Source organism: Mesocricetus auratus, unplaced genomic scaffold (assembly GCF_017639785.1).
Source record: "Mesocricetus auratus isolate SY011 unplaced genomic scaffold, BCM_Maur_2.0 Super-Scaffold_100025, whole genome shotgun sequence".
NCBI classification, from domain to species: domain Eukaryota; kingdom Metazoa; phylum Chordata; class Mammalia; order Rodentia; family Cricetidae; genus Mesocricetus; species Mesocricetus auratus.
Window position 1 is genome coordinate 9077697 of NW_024429206.1, and position 22425 is coordinate 9100121.

Below are 22425 nucleotides of genomic sequence, written 5' to 3' on the forward strand. Positions count from 1 at the left end.
TCAGCTGAGTTTCCTTCCTCTGATGACTCTAGCTCATGTCAAGCTGACACACAAAACCACCCAGTACAGTTCCCCTAGAGGCAGCCTTAGACTGCAGAGCACAACTTGTAGGAACAACAAGAATGGCCAGTGTCCAGGGAAGATGAGAAAGAGGACCCAGAGGCTGTGGACCTGAGGGTGGCTTGGGCTGGCCTCCACCATCGCTTTCCCTACACCTCACCTTGGGTCTCAGCATCATACGGTGGGCCAGGGAACGCCTGTGGAGTACTGTAGAGGTGTTTCTGGGACCTGGGGTCAGCACTACAAAACAAAGCTCACCCAGGCTTTGCCTCTGCAGGCGAGAAGACAAGCTACGCATCCAGAATGGTTGGCTGTGCCACCTGGCCCCAGAGATCATCCGCCAGCTGTCCCCTGACACGGAAGAGGACAAGCTCCCCTTCTCCAAGCATTCGGATGTCTTTGCGCTTGGGTAAGTGGATCACATCCTGGTCTTTGACCTCCACAGCATGGGTAGAGCCACTGCCTAGTAACACCTTTGGAAGAGCCAGGGCACATGTTGGTAAGGACAAGGTGGTAGGATTTCTGAGTGAGCTTGGGGGATGTAGTAGAAAGAATGACTGTAGCACACTCTGTATCCCTGGTTTCAGATTATGGGACCATGGCTAGTTATCCTACTCATTCATTAGTTCTTTCTTTCATTCACCCATTTGTTCATTGTATACCAAGTCATTGTTACATTGCTACAGTGTTCATTGTGTATCAAGTGCCTATGGGCCACTCCCAAGATGGCTGCTCCTGCTCACCCAACTGTTCACCCTGCTATGTGGAGGCTGCTCCAGTGAGCTCCCAACATGGCACCTAAGAGCCTTGTTGCAAATATGAGCTAAGTCTGAGGAGTAACGCAGTATCACTGTCACCATATTTTTTTAAGTTTTCTTTGAATGACCTATTTACATGCAACAGGATACTTTGGCGGGTGTGTACTTTGCATAACAATGGAAACCAGGGCAATTCACACTCTGGTCACCTTACAACTTTCTTTGACTTCAGAAGTGTTCACAGGTATTCTGAGTAGGAGAGCAACTGCAGTTACTTGGAATGTTCTGTCTCCTTCTGGCATGTGTACCTTGTAGGCGAGCCACTGAGTGTAGATGGCCCTCGAGGGCGGGAAATATTATCTCTGCCATTTCAGGGAGGAAGGAGTTTCAGAACTTTTTTGACTTCTTCTTCTCAAGCTACTGGGGCTGAGACCCAGGGCCTTGCGCCTTCGAGGCAAGTACTTTGCTGCTGAGATGCGATCCTGCCTTGACCTCAATGCTCACTCCACTCTGCCTTGTGGAGTTCCAGGGAACACTGTAACGTTGCACTTGGGTTAAAGGCAGGGCTCTGGGGATTAAAGAGAATCCCAGTACCAACCTGGGGGGCAGGGCTCTAGCTGGAAGTGACTCCTAGGCTGGAGTCAGAGAGTAGAGGCAGGGAGACAGGTGCTCCAGAGGGGAGGTAAATCATCTACAATGGAGGGATAAGTAGCATTGGGGAAGTGTGAAAAGTTGGGTTGGGAATGAGGCTGAGGTGGGACACTCAGGAAGAAAGCAGGCCTTGGTGGACGTACTGGTGGTGTGAAGGAGCTTCATCTTCAAGGTGCTAGGGAGCCATTGATGGTTATAAAGCAGGTTAAGTGGCGTGATTGCCACGAGAGCCCCAGTCAGCCAGATCACTCTGGCTGCTCTACAGATAACTGAGCGGAGAAGGGCTTGGTGAAGGTTGGATGATGACACACAAGGTGTTGGTCATTCCATGAATCAGAAGCTGTGGGTAATGGGCTCCAAATACAGAAGCCTTTACAGGGTATAAGTGCTGGGGCTTAGTGACAGGGTCCTGAGATAGTTGCCGTCGGCACATAGAAGGACAGTGTGCTCTCTGAGGAAGCGACCTTAGAAGTGAGGCGAGGTTGGGTATGGCCACAGTGAAATCTGGACATCTTTAGAGATGATTAGCAGAGGTGCTAGCCATCTACTCCACATCTGGAGTTGGGAGAGGAGGTATCCGTGACTCAGGAAATAGCATCTGCAGCTATGGGGAAGGATGCAAGACATAGGTGCAGGATGTGAGATGGAGCACTCGGAAGGTCCAGCCAGGAGACAGGAGCAATGTGCAGCATGGTGTGCCTATAGCCAGCATGCAGGAGCCTGGGTCAGGAAGATCACCCTAGTTTAAGGCTAGCCTGAGATACAGACTAAGACTCTGTCCCAATTAATAATCAAGAAGAAGAAGCAGGGGTCTAGGGAGATGGTTCCATCAACAAGTGCTTGTTACACAGTCATAAGGACATGAGTTTGTAACTTTATTGACGATGTAAAGAACCATGCAGGGGAGGCTGACACAGGTGGGTCCCTAGAGCTCAATGGCTAGCCAGCCTAGGTGAATTAGTGATTCAAGGCCCAGTCAGAGACCCCGCCTCAAAAAAAATAAGGTGGAGAGAAGCTGCGGCAAGATACATGATCTCTGATCTCCACACATATTTGGGTATCATTTACATACATACAGGAACACATCTAACACATGCATATATACACACATGCCGACAGCAACAGATGAGAAAATGCACCCAGGAAATAGCTGGGCCCCATCCCATAAATAGCTGTGCTGATCCTTGCTTTATTTGTGGGATGGATTTGAAGAGTGGGAGACAGTGCTGGGAAAGCTGACCAAGGAAGCTGCAAGGGTGTAGATTTGTGCAATTAGACCTGTCATCCTGGGGCGCATTAGAGAGGCAGTCAACCTCCTGTAGAAAAGCACCCCACTGTGCCCTCACTGCCCGCCCCAAACTGTGCATTTTAAGAAGATTTCAATCCTCAGAGCCCATCATTTGAGCCCCTTGAGAGGCCATCACTTGGTCTAACTAGTTAATTCCCAAATCTTTATCTAGTTAAGTATCATTATCTGGAACCAAATTGCAGTAATTAAGTTGGTTTATTTTTACTGTGAATCTAACGAAAGAAAAAATGTAATTAACAAAATGTACTAGAGTAAGTAATTGCTTTCCCGCTACAGTTTTCATCTATAATATTTTTTTTACTCCTCAAAGTGAATTTTTTCTCTTAAAAGTTGGGTTAGGAAGGAAGTTTTAATGAGCCTTTTATTGGTGACACTGTTGGATTGCGATGGACCCCGTGCTCTCGGATGCCCGCCAATTAGGAGCATCCCGTTGCCAGGGAACCTCATGTTCAGGAATGATTTAGAGCATAAAGAAGGTGGTGGAAGTGGACTGAATGCTGTGCTGAGCTTTTCGTGTGTGTGTGCTAGCATACAGTGTTCACAAACACCTTCTCAAGTGGCTGTGCCGTCCTGGATCGGCTGGTGAAAAAGCGAGGCCAGATGGTTGTGACATGCTGTGCGGCAACTGGTGGCAGAGCCGGGATTGAAACCAGGACCACCCTGAATCTGTGGCCAGGGCTTGAACACAGCAGCCCACAGACCTGGGAGTGAACCACACTCAAAGCCTTGCTTCTCTCTATTGCAGATTAAGCTTAATAAAACCTCTGCAGGAACGGGGGAGATGGCTCAGTCCTCAGTGTGTGGCATGCAAACACGGGGACCTGAGTTCAAGTCCCAGAACCTGCATAAAAAGCTGGGCATGTGGGAAGGAAGAGGTCAAACTTTCACTGTTTGCAGATGATATGATAGTTTACATAAATGACCCAAAGAAATCTACCAGGGAACACCTTCAGCAAAGTGGCAGGCTACAAGATCAACTCAAGAAAATCAGTAGCCCTACTATATACAGATGATAAAAGGGCTGAGAAAGAAATCAGAGAAACATCACCCTTTACAATTGCCACAAACAACATTAAATACCTTGGGGTAACGCTAACCAAACAAGTGAAAGACCTGTATCGCAAGAACTTTGAATCTTTAAAGAAAGAAATTAAAGAAGCCCTCAGAAAATGGAAAGATCTCCCATGCTCTTGGATAGGTAGGATCAATGTAGTAAAAATGGCAATCCTGCCAAAAGCAATCTACACATTCAATGCAATCCCCATTAAAATCCCAGCACAATTCTTCACAGACCTTGAAAGAACAATAATCAATTTTGTATGGAAAACAAAAGACCTAGGATAGCCAAAACAACCCTGTTCAACAAGGCAACGTCCGGAGGCATCACCATCCCTGACTTCAAGCTCTATTATAGATCTATAGTCCTGAAAACAGCTTGGTATCGGCACAAAAACAGACAGGTAGACCAATGGAATCAAATTGAAAACCCTGATATTAACCCACACATGTATGAACATCTGATCTTTGACAAAGAAGCTAAAAATATGCAATGGAATAAAGAAAGCATCTTCAACAAATGGTGCTGGCATAACTGGAGGCTGGCATGTAGAAGACTGTGGATCGATCCATGTTTATCGCCATGCACAAAACTTAAGTCCAAATGGATCAAAGACCTCAACATAAATCTAGCCACACTGAACCTCTTAGAAGAGAAAGTGGGTGATACCCTTGAACGAATTGGTACAGGAGACAGCTTCCTGAATATAACACCAGTAGCACAGACAGTGAGATCAACAATTAATAAATGGGACCTCCTGAAACTGAGAAGCTTCTGTAAGGCAAAGGACACAGTTAGCAAGACAAAAAGGCAGCCCACAGAATGGGAAAAAATATTCACTAACCCCACATCTGACAGAGGGTTGATCTCCAAAATTTACAAAGAATTCAAGAAGCAAGTCTCCAAAACACCAAAGAATCCAATTAAAAAGTGGGCTGCAGAACTAAATAGAGAATTTTCAATAGAGGAGTCTAAAATGGCTGAGAGGCACTTGAGAAAGTGCTCAACATCCTTAGCCATCCGGGAAATGCAAATCAAAACAACTCTGAGATACCATCTCACTCCTGTCAGAATGGCTAAAATCAAAAACACCAATGACAATTTATGCTGGAGAGGATGTGGTGAAAGGGGAACACTCCTCCATTGCTGGTGGGAGTGCCAACTGGTTCAGCCACTTTGGAAATCAGTATGGAGATTCCTCAGAAAAATGGGAATAAACCTACCACAAGACCCAGCAACTCCACTCTTAGGCATATATCCAAAAGATGCCCATTCATACAACAAGGATATCTGTTCCACTATGTTCATAGCAGCATTATTTGTAATAGCCAGAACTTGGAAGCAACCTAGATACCCCTCAACTGAAGAGTGGATAGAGAAAATGTGGTACATTTACACAATGGAGTACTATTCAGCAGAAAAGATAATGGAATCCTGAGATTTGCAGGCAAATGGATGACACTAGAAGAAACCATCCTGAGTGAGGTAACGCAGTCACAAAAAGAGAAACATGGCATGTACTCTCTCATATATGGATTTTAGGCATAGATCTGGGGGCGTGCCAGCCTACAATCCCATGGCCAGAGAGTCTGGGAAACAGAAACTTCATTCAGTGGCTGATGGAAGAAGAGGCAGACTCCCATGGCTAAGTACTGAGCTGAACTCAAGAAAGCCAGTAACAGAGAGGGAGGACTGATGACCAAAGGAGTTAAGACTGGGCTGGTTTAACCCCAGAAACAGCGGACCTGACAAGGGTTAACTCTTGAATCCCAGGCTGATGCCTGGGAATCCAAGATGGGACTGATCAAGACCCCCTGAATGGGGGTGTCAGTGAGGAGGCCTAGGTAATTTATTGAGCCTTGGGCAGTAGAGCAGTACTCATCCCGAGTATACACACGGACTTTGGACTCCCATCCAACAATGTGAGATGCACTCTCACCCTGAACTCTTGGGGGAGAGTCTAGGCCCTGCCCTGGATGAAATGACAGTCTATGGACACCCCCATGGAGGGCCTCACCCTCCCTGGGGAAATGAGGGGATAATGGGGGGATTGGGGGGAGGGCACGGGAGGAGGGGAGGGAAAGGGAGGGGGACCTGGAACTGACTTGTGAACCAACCATGTTTCTAATCTAAATTTAAACTTAAAAATAAAAAAATAAAAAATAAATAAAAAAAGCTGGGCATGGCCAGGCGGTCGCACACACCTTTAATCCCAGCACTTGGGAGGCAGAGGCGAGTGGATCTCTGTGAGTCTGAGACCAGCCTGGTTTACAAAACTAGTTCCAGGACGAGGGCTACACAGGGAAACCCTGTCTTGATAAAAGCAAAACAAAACAAAAAGCTGGGTATGGTAGTATGTGCCTGTGATCCCATGTGATCCCAGCATTGGGAAAGAGTAGAGCCCCCTGGCCAGTCTAGATGAATCGGTGAGTTCCAGGCCAGTGAGAGACTGTCTTTAAAAACAAGCAGGGTGTGGAGTACATGCCTTTAATCCCAGCACTCAGGAGGCATAAGTAAGCAGATTTCTGTGAGTTCAAAGCCAGTCTGGTCTACATAGTAAGTTCAAGACCAGCCAGAGCTACCTAGAGAGATCTTGTCTCAAGCAAAGTGGTCATAGCTAAGGAATCGTACCTGTGGTTGGCCTCTGGCATCAACATGCATGTGCACATAAGTACACATACATATGTGCCCATGTGAACACATGTATACAAGAAAGAGGATGACAGGAAAAACCACCAGTGAACTGGAATCTTTTCTTGGGCTCTGGGGGGAGGGGCTGGAAGGAGCCATGGACCGTAAGTGTAAATGACTGGGAAAGATGTTCTGAGTCTTTTGGTTTGTTGAGAAAGGCACACTCCCTGGTCAGCCCCTCCCTGTCCACAGGACTCAGATACCCTAGGCAGGGGATGGTCCACCAGGACTAGCCAGTCGCCAACCAGTCCAAGCATTGGAATAAAAACACACACAGCATTAGGCATGAGGTTCAGTTTGGAGTCCTTGCTTAGCATGTATGGGCTCTGGATCCTATGCCAGCAACTCAAAGCCAGACCAAACCCACATTCCTCCAAAGACTGTCAATCAAACTGAGCTTCAAGCTTCTACACTGAAGCCAGTGATTGAAGGTGTTAAATGTAACTGTAAGGTGTACTGTAACGCACGAGGCACTGGGTTCCATCCCGAGCAACAAAGAAAGTAAAATGCAGAAAGGATTTTTTCATTTGTTTACTTATTATTGACTAAAAAATTGGGGTTATAATACAATTACATCACTCTCCCTTCCCTTTCCTCCATTCAGTCCAAACCCTCCCATATACCCCGCCTTTCAAATTCAAGGCCTCTTTCTATTAATTGTTGTTGCATGCATATATGTACATACATTTATCTTGCTAAATACAATCTGCTCAGACTGTGTGCCCTTATTTGTGTCTTCGGGGCTGACCATTTGGTATTGGCTAACCCATGGTGAGCTCTTCCCTGGGGAAGACTCTCTCTCCCACTCTCAGCATGCTTGGGTGCCTGTAGTTCTTAGAGCAGGGCTGGGGCATCCTGGGATTTCCTCTGTGCACTTTGACATGTCTGTTGGCACTGTTCTACTTACATTTGGTCAGCACACCTAGGGACTAGACAGATGATTCAGTGAGGTCAAGGCCGTCTAGGGCTGCATGGTTAAGAGTGTTTGTTACCCTTGCAGAAGTCTAAAGTTTGGTTCCCAGCACACACATCAACCAGCTCACATCTGTAACTCCAGAATCTCTGACGCCCTCTTCTGGCCTCCATATAGTCATGTGCCTATATCCACACATATACGTAATTAACGATAATGCAAATTTTTAAATAAAATAAAGTTGTCTGTGAAGACTTAACACAGTCCTTGGTCAGTCAAGAGAATGCCAGAGTGACTTTGTGTTAAAGAAAAGCCCAGAAATCCTGATGTAGTAGCGTACATCTTTAATCCCAGCACTTGGGAGGCAGAGGCAGGTGGATCTCTGTGGGCTCAAGGCCAGCCTGGTCTACAGTACCAGGACAGCCAAGGCTACACAGAGAACCCATGTCTCAGGAAAAGAAAGAAAGTCCAGAAGTCTCCTTGTGGAGAGGGAAGCATCGTTTTTATTGAGATACTTTCTGAGTTGATAGGAGAGACCTGTTTCTCAAGTAGCAGAGACCTCTGGCCACAGTACAGCTCAATGACATGCCTGCCTCCCCAAGCTTGTCGGCCACCATCCTCACCACTGATAGTGCCTCATGATGGCATTTATGTGCCATCCAGCCATCACCCCATCCCCGGCCAAGAGCTCCACTTTTTTCTCCCTTTATTACATTGTTGGGATTTATGTGGCGTGGCAAATGTCCATGGAGTAATCCTAGCCCTGTGTCCGGATGCTTGGCATCCCAGGTAGACACCCTTCCACAGGCACAGGGAGAAGGGGTGTGGCTTGCACTGTGTCATCCAACTAGCATAGACAGGCCAGTCTGCATCACACCAGTCTTCCTGTGTTTTTTGTGCCACTCTCTGTGATTCATAGCACAGCTATGAAAGTAGAAGCCCCCCATCCCACTACTCCTCATGCGCACATTGTTGGCTTTTGTGACCCCCACCACCCATGCTTATGTAGTGATCTTTAAAGACCCTGGATACATTCCTCATCCTGCTTTTTATGCTTAGAGTGATCTGTTGAGAATTTCCCATGCCAGCAAAATGTCTTGCAAACATTTTCAAGGTAATACGGTGGTGCTGTTTCATTTTAAGGAGTTACTATAATACATACATCTGCAGGTTACTACTGAGATGTTATGTTATTTCTACCCTTTTCGGTTTTATATGTAAGGCCATAGAGAACAACCTCATGAATAAAGGATTCAAATGAATAAAGTATTCAAATAAGGTATTCAGTAGCGATGTGAGTATAAGGTCAGAGATGGCCACCACCTGTGTTAAGTTATTCAGGTAGAGTTGTATACATCCTAGCTTTAAAAAAAAAAGTATTCTGAGACAACAAGCCTAATGAATAACTTCAAGAGGGTTTTAGACAAAATAGCAGTCCTTGGGAAGAGACCGCCATGGGAATGGCTATTCAGGAGGCTACCTCTGATTGTATGGTGGGTGAAGAGGGGTTTTCTGGCTCACAAATGGCACGCCACAGCAATGCCTCATTAACCGTGTCCATTGCCCAACAGAACCATCTGGTATGAACTTCATGCCCGGGAGTGGCCGTTCAAGACTCAACCAGCAGAGGCAATAATTTGGCAGATGGGTGCAGGCATGAAACCCAACCTCAGTCAGATTGGCATGGGAAAAGAAATCTCGGTAAGTCCCATGAGAGACTGAGTCTGGAGTACAATGAGAGAAGCAGACACAGTCCTGGTATTTCTTGGTTCTCTGTGTGAATCTACAGGATTTCACAGAGAGTGACTTAAAAAAAAAAGTGTCCAGCTTGGAGTTTAAAGGGCAAATTCTCAGCATTATGCCTGCAATTCTAGGTGCCTGCCACTAGAGGCACAGTAGCACTTTGATCACCCTCCTGGCAATGAATTGCTGCTTCAGATAAAAAATCAATAAATACCTGGTCTGTTACTTTTTAAACAATATTCATTAAAATGTCACAAACAGTATCAGCACTCATTTTTTACTTGCATCCAACAATAGTGTTAAATCATGCTCTAACTCAGAATATGCAAGACAGAAACCAAGAAGCCTGATTGTAAATGAGAACTCTTTGTCTTAAACACAATGGAGAGGAAGAGTCCTCTCTTTTGGTCAGAAGACAGGTAAGTCATGGAAGCAGTAATTACCCCAGATGTCCATCTGGACCACCTGCCCCTGGGTGCTCATTGGGACCACCTGCCCCCAGGTGTCGCCAGATTCCTCTTCCTGGGCAAAGATATGGTGGAAATGAAGTTTACCTTTCTGTAACTTTGAGGAACACCTACTAATTGAGTGGGATGTAGCTAGAGACTTCAGGATTTTCTTCTATCCCTTGCTTTCAAGAAAAATGCCAAGAAACTCTCTGGAGCTACTATTGGCCTTGAAATATCTCCAGTCTTCTAGCAGTGGGCCTCCCTGGCTTACTAGCATGGCTAATCAAGTAAATGAGAGGATGGAAGAAGGGAGAGTGAGAGATAAGATGAATGGGTGGGTAAATAGATGGGAGATTAAGATGAATAAGTGAATTGGTATAGAGGAGTGATTATGAGGATTCATGCTTTGTGGACAGTGGATAGATGGATAATTGGATGGAATGTTGTGTGGGTGGTGAGTGAATAGATAGATGAGAGAGTAAATAATTTATGTGTGGATGAATGGATGGATGGATAGGTGGGTGTATGGGGGTGTGTATATTTTGTGAATGGGTGAAGAATGAGTGATAGATGATGGATGCTAGGTAAAGGATGAATGAACGAGTTGATATGGATGGATGTGTAGATGGTAGGCAGATTGATGGTGGCTCATGGTGGGTGATTGGATGATGGGTGGGTGGATGGATGAATGGATGGATGGATGGATTGATGGATGGATTGATGGATGGGTAGGTGGGTAGGTTGATGGGTGGGATGGCTATGTTTATCACTGGGTAGGTTGATAGTGGCCGCTAAGTGGGTGGATGAATGCTGAGTAGGTGGATGGAAGGGTGGGTGATGGAGAGATGTGAAACGGGCCAGATGGGTGGACAAATGACTAGTCCCAGAGCAATGCCCTGGTACGGGCACTTAGATGAGGACTCAGTACTAAGTCACCATGTCATGACTTGCTGCTTTCTTCTAGGATATCCTGCTCTTCTGCTGGGCCTTTGAACAGGAAGAGCGGCCCACCTTCACTAAGCTCATGGACATGCTAGAGAAACTGCCAAAGCGAAACCGCCGCCTGTCGCACCCCGGACATTTCTGGAAATCTGCAGAGTATGTGTTCCCCTCAGTGCCTCCCCCACTGCCTTACCCTTTGACCTTTGTTTCCTTTTTGTCAGCTGGCCCCACTCCACATACCCAGCACCCAGCCACCATACCTCTACCAGTGCTTGTGCAGGGGAGCCTGTACTGACACTGGGGCCCCAGATCTGCCTGCAGCTGGCACAGTTACCACAGTCTAAGCAGCTGTCATGTGACTGCTGCAGGGCTCCTCCCACCTGGGCCAGCACCTGCCCCTTTGTGACAGATCTCAGCTCCCAGAATCCTCCATTGCAAAAGTCTAGAGACAGGAAGGGCTCCCAGCTTTTTATCATCCTCTGCATCTGCTTTCTTCTCAGGAGGGTCTATGCCCCTCCTTGCCATGCCTTAGCTGTAGATCCATTGCTTTCCCCAAGACCAGGAACATGCATCTCACCCTGGGGTCCCCTGGCACCATGATGGATCGCTCTTGAAGGTGAGAGGGAGAATGCTTAGGGGGCTCCATTTCTCACAGCCATCCTAGGTACTCCCAGGTAAGCTCACACAGACTCAGTTACACACACACACACACACACACACACACACACACACACACAAACTGTGCTTCACACAAACCTACACACACGGTGGAGGGGCAGGGGGCGGGGGAGGGCATTCAGTTGTACATGCACCTCCATACATAGGAACATTCCATGGGAATACATCCTAAAACAAATTCAGGTGCAAACACAAGCAGTTACATAGAGATACTACATGGTACATGAGTACACATACACAGCATACTTAACACTGCTGTGTCTGTTCACCAGCATATCTGCACACAGATGTGTAGGTGCTGGTATGCCATGGGACCCCATGAAGATCCCCAAGGTCCCAGGAGCTTGGCATTTGGAGACAGTCCTGCCTCTGATCTTCACAATGCTTCTCGTCCCAGAGGCTCACCCTTTTCCTAGGCAATTAGAGAGAACGCAGAGTCCACAATCAGAGAGACTCGGGTTGAAATTTCCTCTCTGCCGTTAATAGCTATCTGACTTGGGCACATCCATGGCTTCTCTGAACTATAATGTAATACTCTGAACACTGGGGGCAGGGAAACCCATAGCAGGGATACTGTGAGGGCCCAGCAAGATCATGTGCTTGGCACTAGGCACGGTGCGCCTCAGATAACCAATGTTAACTCTGCCCTGGCAACTACTGTGTGCCAGGAGGGAGTAAGAGCCTTGGACTGGCAACCTGGTGGCACTTAGAGCCAATCATGCAAGAAACAGGCAGGAGGCAGCTCTTATAGGCGCCACTCTGCCTTCTAAGAGTACTCAGAGTATCTGGTGCTATAAAAGTCAAGGTCCTTTGGGCCAGTACCCAGTGGCCCCTGAGCAGAAGCATTCAACTGAGCAGAAAGGCTCAAACTTATCAGCAGGGAGGGGAGGAGGAGGAAGGAAACCTTGTTTTGTAGGTTCTTCTCTGGACAGAGACAGAAGAGACTAAAGAAACAGAGAATAAGTTGTGGTCCTGTTCCCATGATGCTAGAACTCCTATGGAATTTTCCATCTAGTTTTATCGTTACTCATCCTGTATGTGTTGAACTCCTGTGGGGAGGGGCGATCAGAGCCCATGCTAAAGGGACTTGTGTGAGCGTGAGAGTCTGCCTATGTCACTCAAGTCTTTGGCGCAAGTCTGGACTACCTGCTGTAGTGAGGGAGTTCTGTGTTCAAATCTTGGCCCTGATGCTTCTTAGCTGTGCACCCATAGGCAAAGCACTTAACCTCCCTGATCCTCAGTTTTTGTTTGGAAAATGGATATAAAATGCCACCAGCTAAACCCTTCCCAGGGTTAAATGAAGTCAGGAACAGGCCACAGTCATTCCAGAGTCTAGTTACAGTAAGACCTCTGTCAGTAGAAATCCCTTCTGCTTGGAAAGGATGGGGGCTGACCAGAAGCCACTCTCTGATAAAGTGTTAGCACACAAAAGATAGCATGATGGGACCCATATCCCTCTTAGCCACCATTTCTTCTCTCTCCCTTCCAGGCTGTGACCATGGACATGGGCCAGCATCAGCTGACTCACCCCCAAACCTCCTCTTCCTCCCTGCTCTGCCCTCTGCCAGCTCAGGAGGCCCAGGCTCACCCCCAGGGAGTCCCGACACAGCCCAGCCTGGGAGACCTGTGTGACAGCATGGATACCACAGAGGCTGATCGCGTCTTGGACTTGCACGCAGGAGCAGGGACCCCTGAGCTGGGATCAAACTGGACCAGTGAGGGTCCTGTGCATGGTACAGAGAGCTGCAGACTGGACATGACACCTCCGGGCTGTGGAGGCCAAGACACACAGTCCTGTGGGCAGTGTGCGTGCAGATGTCTACAAGTGGACAGGGCCACCAGCTTCCTTTCCACCCCGACAAGTCTGTCCAGTTATGGAGTGTCCCAGCTGTGCTAGCCCAGAACACAGAACAGGGGTGGAACCAGGAACAGCACATGTGCTTTGTTAGATCAAGGCTCCCAGGTCAAGGTCAGAGTGGGGAGGCGTAGGCTAGGCTTGTAAACATCTGTTTTTAGAGGCTCCATTCCAAGCTTGAAGTGACTGCTAGCCCCTGGGAGCACAAAGACACTAGGCAATTCTGTGTGTCTTTTTAGCATGGGGCCTCTCTGGGGACTGGTCTCTTGGCTCCACCTTCATCCTGTTTGGTAAGAACATCGTTCTGGCTCACCTCACAGCCCACCCTTGCCTGGGCAATTGGAGGACACCATAGCTTCTCAGCTGATGCTGGGGATCCTTCATGGCTCCCCATCACTCATGGCACCCCCAAAGTCTGAGCCCTGAGAACGGGGGCTGTGGCAAGAGAGTTCTGGTACATTCCCTCTTTGGCGCTGGCACTGCTGGAGTTGGTTCTCCCACAGTGATGGATACAGTCCTGGGTGTGCCTGATGGGTTACAAGGGTATTCGGTAACTATTTACAAAGGTCTCCCTGTCGTCTCTCAGCCACTGTGTTCCTTGTTAGGGGCCAGGGAGGGGATGTATATGTAGAGGGTCCGTGGTCTCTGCTATGGCCTGGTGCTGAGTCCTCTGAGGGGATTCCCCACCTATTCTAGTCACTCAACCCCACATCTTCCATGACTTTCTTCTCTCCCCACCCAAGATGGAAATTTTTCTGGTCTGTGTTGGGCTTCCCCACCCGCTCCCCTGCCACAGGTTCCTCCCTGAGGGATGTTGAGAATGGGTGGTACAGAGGGAATGGAAGGGAATGCCCTGAGGTCTCTGGTCCCTGGCCCCAAAACCCTGTCCTCAGCAATCAGACTTGACACAAGAGGAAAAGCTGTCCCCAAGCACAAAACTAGCTGAGGTAGCAGGACAGAGAAATCATACAGAATTGTCCCCTTCTTTGGTGGGTCTATTAGATGCACACCCTGGGCCCAAGTCTGCTTGTAAAGCAGGAAGAATGATTGACAGTGGTCACACTTCCAGAAAGACTTAGCCTACAATATCCTCAAGTCCTTCTCAAACCTCTTTGCAAATCTCCCTCTACCTTGGGGTTCCACAAAAAGTTGTTCCCGTGTGAACATCTCTCTCTTGGTGACATCTTGTCTGTGGTTCAGCGGCTCAGCATTCCTGCATCTCGGAGACATTTTACATACATTTGCTCAAGTCCCAGGGCTCCAGTATCACTAAGGACCATTCTCGCCAACAGTTGCATCCTCACCTAACAAGCCCCCTTCTGAACTCATCCCTGTGTCCAGGGCTGGGCTGTGACCTGCCCCCCAGAAACCTACTAAGCACCTAGAATTTAGTTCCTCCTTTCTCTTTAATTCCATCAGGACCTCTGTGGTCCACACACCCCCGTCTTTGTCACATGCCTTTCTATCAAGAGAGGAAGTAAGAGAAGAGAAGGGTCAGGGAGGGCCAAGCCATTGGGAACCTGAAGTGTTGCCAGGAACTGGAACCCACTCACTCACCATCTGCTTCCCCTCTTTGCAGATGAGTGACCCAGCGGATGCTGGAGAAGGAGATTTCTCCACAGTCCCAGGTGCCCCGAGGAAGCCAGGGGAGGGTGTCTCTTTATAAGGGTGACCAGTCACCTAGCTCCCAGGGTTCTGTTCTGCTCTGAATCTAAGGTCCATGAGTCTGTGAAGGATCCACAGACTTCAAACAAACAAAAAAATAGAGTGTGGTGACAACCTCTCTGTAGTCCTGGCACTGTGGAGGCTGAGGCAGGAGGATAACAAGTTTGAGGATAACCTGGGCTACATAGGATCTCTGAAGACCTGTTTGCGATTAAGGATTTGAATGGTACAGAGAGAGTCCCAGCCTTCCTGGCTCCTACTCCACTCTTCCACTTTGGGGACCTGGGCCTCTTGGGTTAAATGTCACCTCTTCACTCTTGCTCTTCCCTGACACCCCCCCACACACATACTGAGACCTGGGTTCCAGGCTCCATCTCTCCCTGGCTTCCCTCCCTTCCTCCAGCTAGCAGGCCCTTCCTTAGTGTGCAAACAGTTGAATCCAGGGATAAAGGAATTCAGTCTCTTCCCTGTGTAAGCATCTGGGGAAAATGTGTTCCTCCACCCTGCACAGAGCCAAAAGGAAGAGAGGAGGCCATGTAGTCAGATGCATTTCCCCTGCAACCGCTGGCCCATCCAACCCCTCACTCCATACAATACCCCTTGTTCCGTCACACCAGCCACCCACCTCACCAGCTTCTGCCCCTGCCTCAGGTTGCAAATCCTTCGAGATACAGGTTCCAGAGGTGACAAGTCCTTCCTCCCCTAGTGTGGGGACATCTCCTGTGTCCCCATCCCCAGAGCTAAACTAGTAACTCCAAGTGGCCCCTTGGGTCATTTTGTGTTTTCTTTTACTGGTCAGAGGGGCAAAGCCAGATTGTCATGTGCTTGGTCCTCTTGGTCTCTGCAGCAACTTCAGTTCTTGGCCAATAGGAATCCTAGATGGGTGTTGCTAGGTAGGTGGCTATTTTCAGGATAACTAGGGTAAGGGGTGAATAGAGCACTTGCCTAATACCCACAAAGCCCCGAGTTCCATCCCCAGTGCCACACAAACCAGATATGGCGCATGCCTAAGTTCCTCTACACAAGAGGTAGAGGCAGGAAGATCAGAAGTTCAAAGTCATCTTTGACTGTGTAGTGAGTTTGAGACCAGTCTGGCCTATTTTAGACCTTTTCTCAAAAAGTAATTTTTGTAAATTTAGGAGACTTGGCACCTCCCACCCCATGTTCACACACTGCATGCCCCCCCCAAACACTCAGAAAGACAGACTTCACTTATCTCCCATATCCCTTGTCCCCAGTTGCACATGGTGACCTAAGGTGCACAGATCAAACAAGTGCCACATTCTTAACCAGGGGTCATCAAACTCTAGGCTGCAAAATGATTTTTACATTCTTTGTATCTGAGGATAAAAAAAATCAAAAGAAGAAAATGACTCAGGCAAATTCGATGCAATTCAAATTTCCCACCAGTCTCATATTGTCCCCAGCAATGACAAAATTATTGGCAAGACAGACCCCCCAGAACTGTAGAGACAACATATATTGTGACTTGGTCTGTGGCCAACTTGGATGGCCTCTGATATAGCAGGCTGTCGTATTGATGAATAAGCCAACTGAAGTAAAAGGGACTAGTGGCTGCGGGAAGCAGCCTGTAGAGGTGCAAACGCAGAGAAGGGACAGACAGCTCCTCAGCCCTGGCCAGGTGTGTGCCCGCTAGCACTGTGAGTCAAGCCCTTGAGGCCACTGTGAACTATATCACATGTGTCAACCCCGTAGCCCACAGACTGCCTGCACCCCAGAGCAACTGTGAATGTGAACCACAAAAAAACCCTGGAAACTGATTTAAAACATTAAGGGACTTTGTTTTGTTTTATGTTGTTTGGTGTTTTCTCTTTCTTTAAGAGTATGAAGTTTGTAGATAGCAATACCATGTTTTGGCATCAAAAGTGTAGGATGCATGGCTAGCTAGACTTGAAGGCTGCCTTGGATGCAGGTTAGCTTAAACAACAGATACACATTTCTCCCAGGTCTGGGGTGGTCTCTGCCAAGCCTTCTTGCAAACTCTTGTCTCTGGTGTCTTTTTCTTCTACAAATACTAAGAACACCACATTTGTCCTTGGGGGCCTCACCCCCTGACCTCTTCAAAGATTCTTTCTGTGGGTGTGACACTGAAGGCATCAACAGTAGATGTTGGGGGAAAACTCAACATGAGCGTTGTGTGAAGTCATCCTTCATTCTGTACCAAGACCCTGGAGGTGACTATGCCATGGGTTTTCCATATCTGCATTCTTCCCATCATGGGCTTTTCATTCCCACGCTGGCCGCAAGCTTGAGTCCCCAAACAGGCCCTTCCTGTCCTCATGCCTTGCCAGTCTTCTTCACAGCCACCCACTCTCCTGGGGACTGATCTTGTTGCAAGAGTGATCCTGGTAAAGCCAAGCCCCCCTTTGACCCTGTGTTGGCTTCTGTGACAAACTACCCCACATCAAGAGGCTTTTCACCATCCTGTAGATCCAAAGTCCAAAGCAAACTGTCCGAATGACCCACCTGCTCTGGAATTTGTCAATTTCCTTGTTGCTTTCTGACGTGTGATGGTATCTGATAAACTCCAGCATTCCTTGTCTTGTGGGAGTATTCCTCCAATCTCTACCTTTGTCTTTACCAGCCTCACCGATCTCTTTGCATCTCTGTCTTTGTGTGACTCTTTTTATGTGGACTCAGTCTTGTTGAATCAGGACACTGTGTGTGAGTCATTTTTCTTATAACTCTAACCCAAAACCTGAGAGCAACAGTATAGGAGAGGAATCATATATTTTGGCTCTCGGTTTCAGAAGGCTCAGTCTGTAGCTGCCTGGCTCTTTGTTTGTTGGCCTGTCTTGAGGCAGAATGATGGTGTGAAGGTGAGGAAGAGGGAGAGGAGGGGGTCCTTAATGGCAATTAGAGAGAGAGAGAGAGAGAGAGAGAGAGAGAGAGAGAGAGAGAGAGAGAGAGAGAGAGAGAGAGAGAGAGGAGAGAGCAATACAGGGAAGGTCAGGGTGAGATGTGTCCACACTGGCCTACATCCTCCAGCAAGGACCCACCTCCTGCCTTTGAGTATTGCATTGTGAATCCATCCAGGGACTCATTGTATTGTAGGTTAGGTCGGAGATATTGAACTGTCTCCAGAAACTTCATCACAGACACCCAGAGGTACTTCCTCGATCTCTTGAGAAGCATTTCTTAATTCCATTAAGTTGACAATCAAGATTACCCATCGTATCTGTTTACTAGAGTGTGACCTCATCTGAAGTAACACACCTTCCTGAGCATTTTTCAAATCAGGGCCCGTTCTGAGACCCTGGGACATGACTCAAACCCTAGCACTCTCTCAGCAACCATCCTATGTGTGCAGGTGTCATCTTGGCTCCTTTGTGGAAAACCCTGGCTCCTCCAGATACAGATTTCCCAGAATCCCCGGGCTACTTCTCAATCCTACTCATGACAGACACGTCCCATCCTTGAGTCTCCATAGTCATAGACTTCAGCACGTGGATGGCGAGAGTGGGCAATGTAGAAGCACCAAGAAGGTCATTAGGATGAGAGTCTAGAAAGATCTGTGTATAAAAGATCTAGAAGAATGAAGATCTAGACCAAGGAGAGTAAATGTATGACATTCCTGCCACTGGTGCCCCTTCCTCTACCCCTAACAGACATTGCTAATCAATCTCAGCACACCTTCCAACTGCAGTCATAGAGTACTAGACTACACATGCTGAGAAGGGAAGAAAGGTCCCCCAGAAAGCCTCTTCTAACAACCAGTGGTGGCTTTAGGACTCATGCCTCACACTTTTCTAGAAACCAGTCACCCAGGCTCTCCTTAGTGGATACAATCTGCCTGGAACTGTACAGGAGTTATTTTCCAACTAGGGAATTTGGTGAGCTGGGAAAGGATTCTTTCCTGGTAACCATAAGAAAACTGCTTGCTGCTTGGAGAGAGTCACTTATTCTCAGGGGCAGCTTCCCCACCACAGGACAGCTGGGCTGGGTAGCCCCAAAGATGAACACCTGAAAAAGATGGCTGCACGCAAGGTGGCGGGCCTGGAAGCAGGGAGGAATTCCAAAGTTCAGCCAGGGAAGGTGGGGTACGTGGTGTAAGGTGTTGAGATAAAGGGATCTGACCCTAACTGCTTTTTAGTCTCTTGTCTGATAATCAATTCGGTGACCAATAGGACCTTGTACTGACCACCTCTTCATCTCCTGCCCCATCCCATCTCTTGCCCATGTGCTGAGGAAGAATGAAAAGTAGCCATCATGTACTTAAGTGACATCTGTCGAGCACCTCCCTTCTATGGCTATGTGAAATTTGCATTGTGGATCCTTGGATCTGAAAGTCTGATGGTTCAAACCAGTGCTTAGCTTTTCTTTTCTAGTACTTAAAAGGAAAAATCCCAGCTTGGCTATTTCTTCTTGTCTTAAAATGCCTTGATTTATCTTCATAACCTACTGCAAGTGCCAGGATATGAGAAATGCTAGGTCCGGGGATGCAGGAGGTGACTACCCAGTGTTGGGCAATGCTCAAGAAACAACCGATCATGAAAATAGACGTCTGTGGTGCACAGAAGGGTGGGAGAACTCACAGGGGCCATAAATAGGCATGGGCAGTGGCCCATGTACGGAGGTGAAGCTGAGGTCCGAAGGAAGAGGAGGAGGCAGGAAGGTCGGGCTGGCCCAATTAGAAGTCTATCAATCTTGGTGCTATTGACCTTGGACCCAGTCAATTCTTGGGTTCCTGTTGTAGCCCAGGCTAGCCTCGAACCCTTGATCCTCCTGTCCTTGGTGGAGAAACAGTCACTAAACATAGTGATAGAATGTGACTGCTCTGTCCCTGATCTGGCTGTGAACGATAGGAGCTCTCTGTACCATGCCTCTAATCAGATCCAGAACTGGAGGAGGAGATGGGGGTGTGGGGGGGGGGGGAAGTGGGCATTGCAAGAGAATGGAGTTTGGCGAGCACTTTGGAATTTGACATACGTGGCCACCGAATGTCTCCTGGGAAAGAAGTTGGGTCACTGGGACTCTGTTCCCCGAGGGTCAGCAACCCCCATCCTCACCCTGCTCAGGGTGGGACATTGAATATCCACGGGTGTCTCTGCTGTACACGGGCCAGTCACCAACCCTTCTCCTTAGAGCCTGCTCTTGTCTGCTGCAGCTTCTTCATCATGCTCTCCTGCCACCTCTCATCCAGCGCCCTGACGTGTCAGCCCCCCTGACCAACACACCCCTATGGACACACTAGAAAGCCCCACCACTGATAGTTTCTCCATGGTCTCTCTCTGGACATTGCGTTTCATGTATGCAAGGACACTGGAGTATGGACATCAAAGACACACAGGGACATAGAGACGTGTTGTTGGGAAGACCCCCCACAGCCTGCATAATAACACAGAAAAATAATAAATGTGCTGGGCGAAATGCTGATTTGCTGTTGAAGAGGCTGACAATAGCCCAGGGGTCACACAGAGTCCCAGACTGAGTCTGTAATGGGGCCTAAAGTGTAGGAGATAATGCATTAGCTTTGTTGGTAGGGTGGGGTTTCTTCTATTCCTGTAAGTATCTATGTGGGCTTGAGGCATGGAAAACAGCACCTTGGCCAACTAAAGAACTCCCTGGGGGCGGGGCTGTAAATAAATGGGGCTCTCAGACCTGCTTCAACTTGATTCAACTCACAATTCTCTCCCTGCTTCCTCTGGCTGACCACGGCCTCAGCAAGTTCTCAGTGTCCTTGGCTCTGCCGGAGCGTACTTTGGACTTTCTCAGCTTTGCCAAGCCCTTAGCCCTTAATCTTTGCCGACATTAATAAACAGTCTCCGGCATCTTGACACCCAGCTGAATCCCTCACCCCAAAGTGCACCTCTCAGGACATCCCTGGGTGCGTGCAGCTGGAACAGAGAGGTGGTGAGTGTCTCCCACCCATGTAGATGCTGATGGCCTGGGGACTGTGAACAAGGATAGCCAGGTCTCCTAAGGAACAGCTTCCAGGTCCAGGGGGTTGTCAGCCTATCAGAAAGATCATCCCCTGACCACCAAGGCCTGTGTAGAAGCAGGAAACTTTTCCTCCTGTTCCATAGCCCCGAGGTTAAAGCCAAGGCTGTCATTGGAGGCATACAAATCTGGCTCCACAGGCGAGCAGCCTTGCCATGGCAGTTCAGGCTCTGCAGCCCACTTTCCCGCTCCAGACCTGTTGTTCCTACATCCCTGATTTTTTATCTTTTCTTGGTGGTCTGTTCCATAGGCCCTTCTGTCACATGTCTCAACATGGTGGATAGCTCTCCAAGTCACCAACCTGAGGGAAATCCCTCACTGTAAAAAAAAAAAGGCTTTCTTTGTAAATTATTCTGTTGCCTTTTTCTAAACACAAAGTATATATACCTATAAATGCTATATATATTATATATGTGTACATATATATAAAGACTGATTCTTGTACAGCCCTTGCGGACCTCAGGCCCACACTGTTTTCTCTATGTCTGTCTGTACTGACTGTTGCAGAATGAGCTGATGTATGACCTTGGTTCCCCATTTCCTTCTGGACCACTGTCTTTTCCCCTTTGTAGAACTGTCTTTTTTCTCTGTCTCTTTCACTTGTTGCCAACATGTTTCTGGGAAAGAATATTTGATTTAGATGCCATCCAAGAAAACAAGCAGAATGGGTGGATGGGTAGACGGATGGATGGGTGAGTGGATGGATGGATGGATGGATGGATGGATGGATGGATGGATGGATGGATGGATGGGTGGGTGGGTGGGTGGGTAGGTGAATGGGTGGATGTATTGGTGGATATATGGATAGGTGAGTGGATGGATAAGTAAGTGGGTGGAAGGACAGGAGAGTGAATGAATAGAACAATGGATGGATGGATGGGTATGTAGGTGGACGGATGGATGGTTGGTGGATCGGTAGATGAGTGGTTGAATGGTTAGATTGATGGACTGTGGATGGGTGAGTAGGTAGATGAATGGGTGAGTGTGTAGGTAGATGGGGAGGGGGTAGATGGATGGCTGAGTGGATGGATGGAGGATGGATGGATGGGTAGACTGATGGTTGGATGACAGGGTGGGTGAGTGGGTGGGTGGATAGGCGGGTGGGTAGGTAGCTGGATGGATGGGTGGATAGATTGGCAGATGGGTGGGTGGATGGTCCACTGTGTATATTTGTACAGATCATTTATAAAGTTTTCTACACTTCTCAAAAAAGTATTTCTAACCCGGGCTGTTGGACAGTGTGTGAGCCTATGAGCCAGCAAGCCTGCTGTTTCTTGTGTTTAGTGCAATGTGTAGTGAGAATCCAATGTCTGCGTTATTTATGCCAATAAAGAATTTGAGAATTACTGCATCTACTGCTGTCACTCCAGGTCTGAATGCTGTCTGTTGTATGGAAGGAAGCCTGAGGAGGTAACAGTGGCTACTAACTCTGCAGAGGATGCTGTGTAACAAAATACATGCCTTACTCTACAGCTTACAACAATGGGAGTTTATCTTCATGCACCTGAGGCTGTGAGTCTAGGTTGGGCTCTTCTAATAGGCTCTTTTGAGGCTTCTGGTCAGGTTCAAGGTCAGATCAAAGGTCATGCCATATGTGTTCATGCAGACACGAGAGCCAGACCAGAAAACACAAAAATATTGCTTCCAACTGCAGCCACCAATAATCCACTGGCCAGGTCTGGTCAGACAGCCC

General features: G+C 48.0%; 1 protein-coding gene across 2 annotated transcripts in view; it reads left to right on the forward strand.

Moving 5' to 3' along the window:
• Ksr2 (kinase suppressor of ras 2) overlaps positions 1–21181 on the forward strand; it is a 352893-nt gene extending 331712 nt beyond the window's left edge. For both annotated transcript variants that reach the window (XM_013119781.3, XM_013119782.3), the window contains exons 17-20: positions 338–469; positions 9011–9140; positions 10596–10729; positions 12741–21181. In XM_013119781.3, the coding sequence (XP_012975235.1) occupies positions 338–469; positions 9011–9140; positions 10596–10729; positions 12741–12747 (403 nt within the window). In that variant the 3' untranslated portion in view covers positions 12748–21181. The remainder of the gene's footprint in view (positions 1–337; positions 470–9010; positions 9141–10595; positions 10730–12740) is intronic.
• The last annotated feature ends 1244 nt before the right edge of the window (positions 21182–22425 follow it).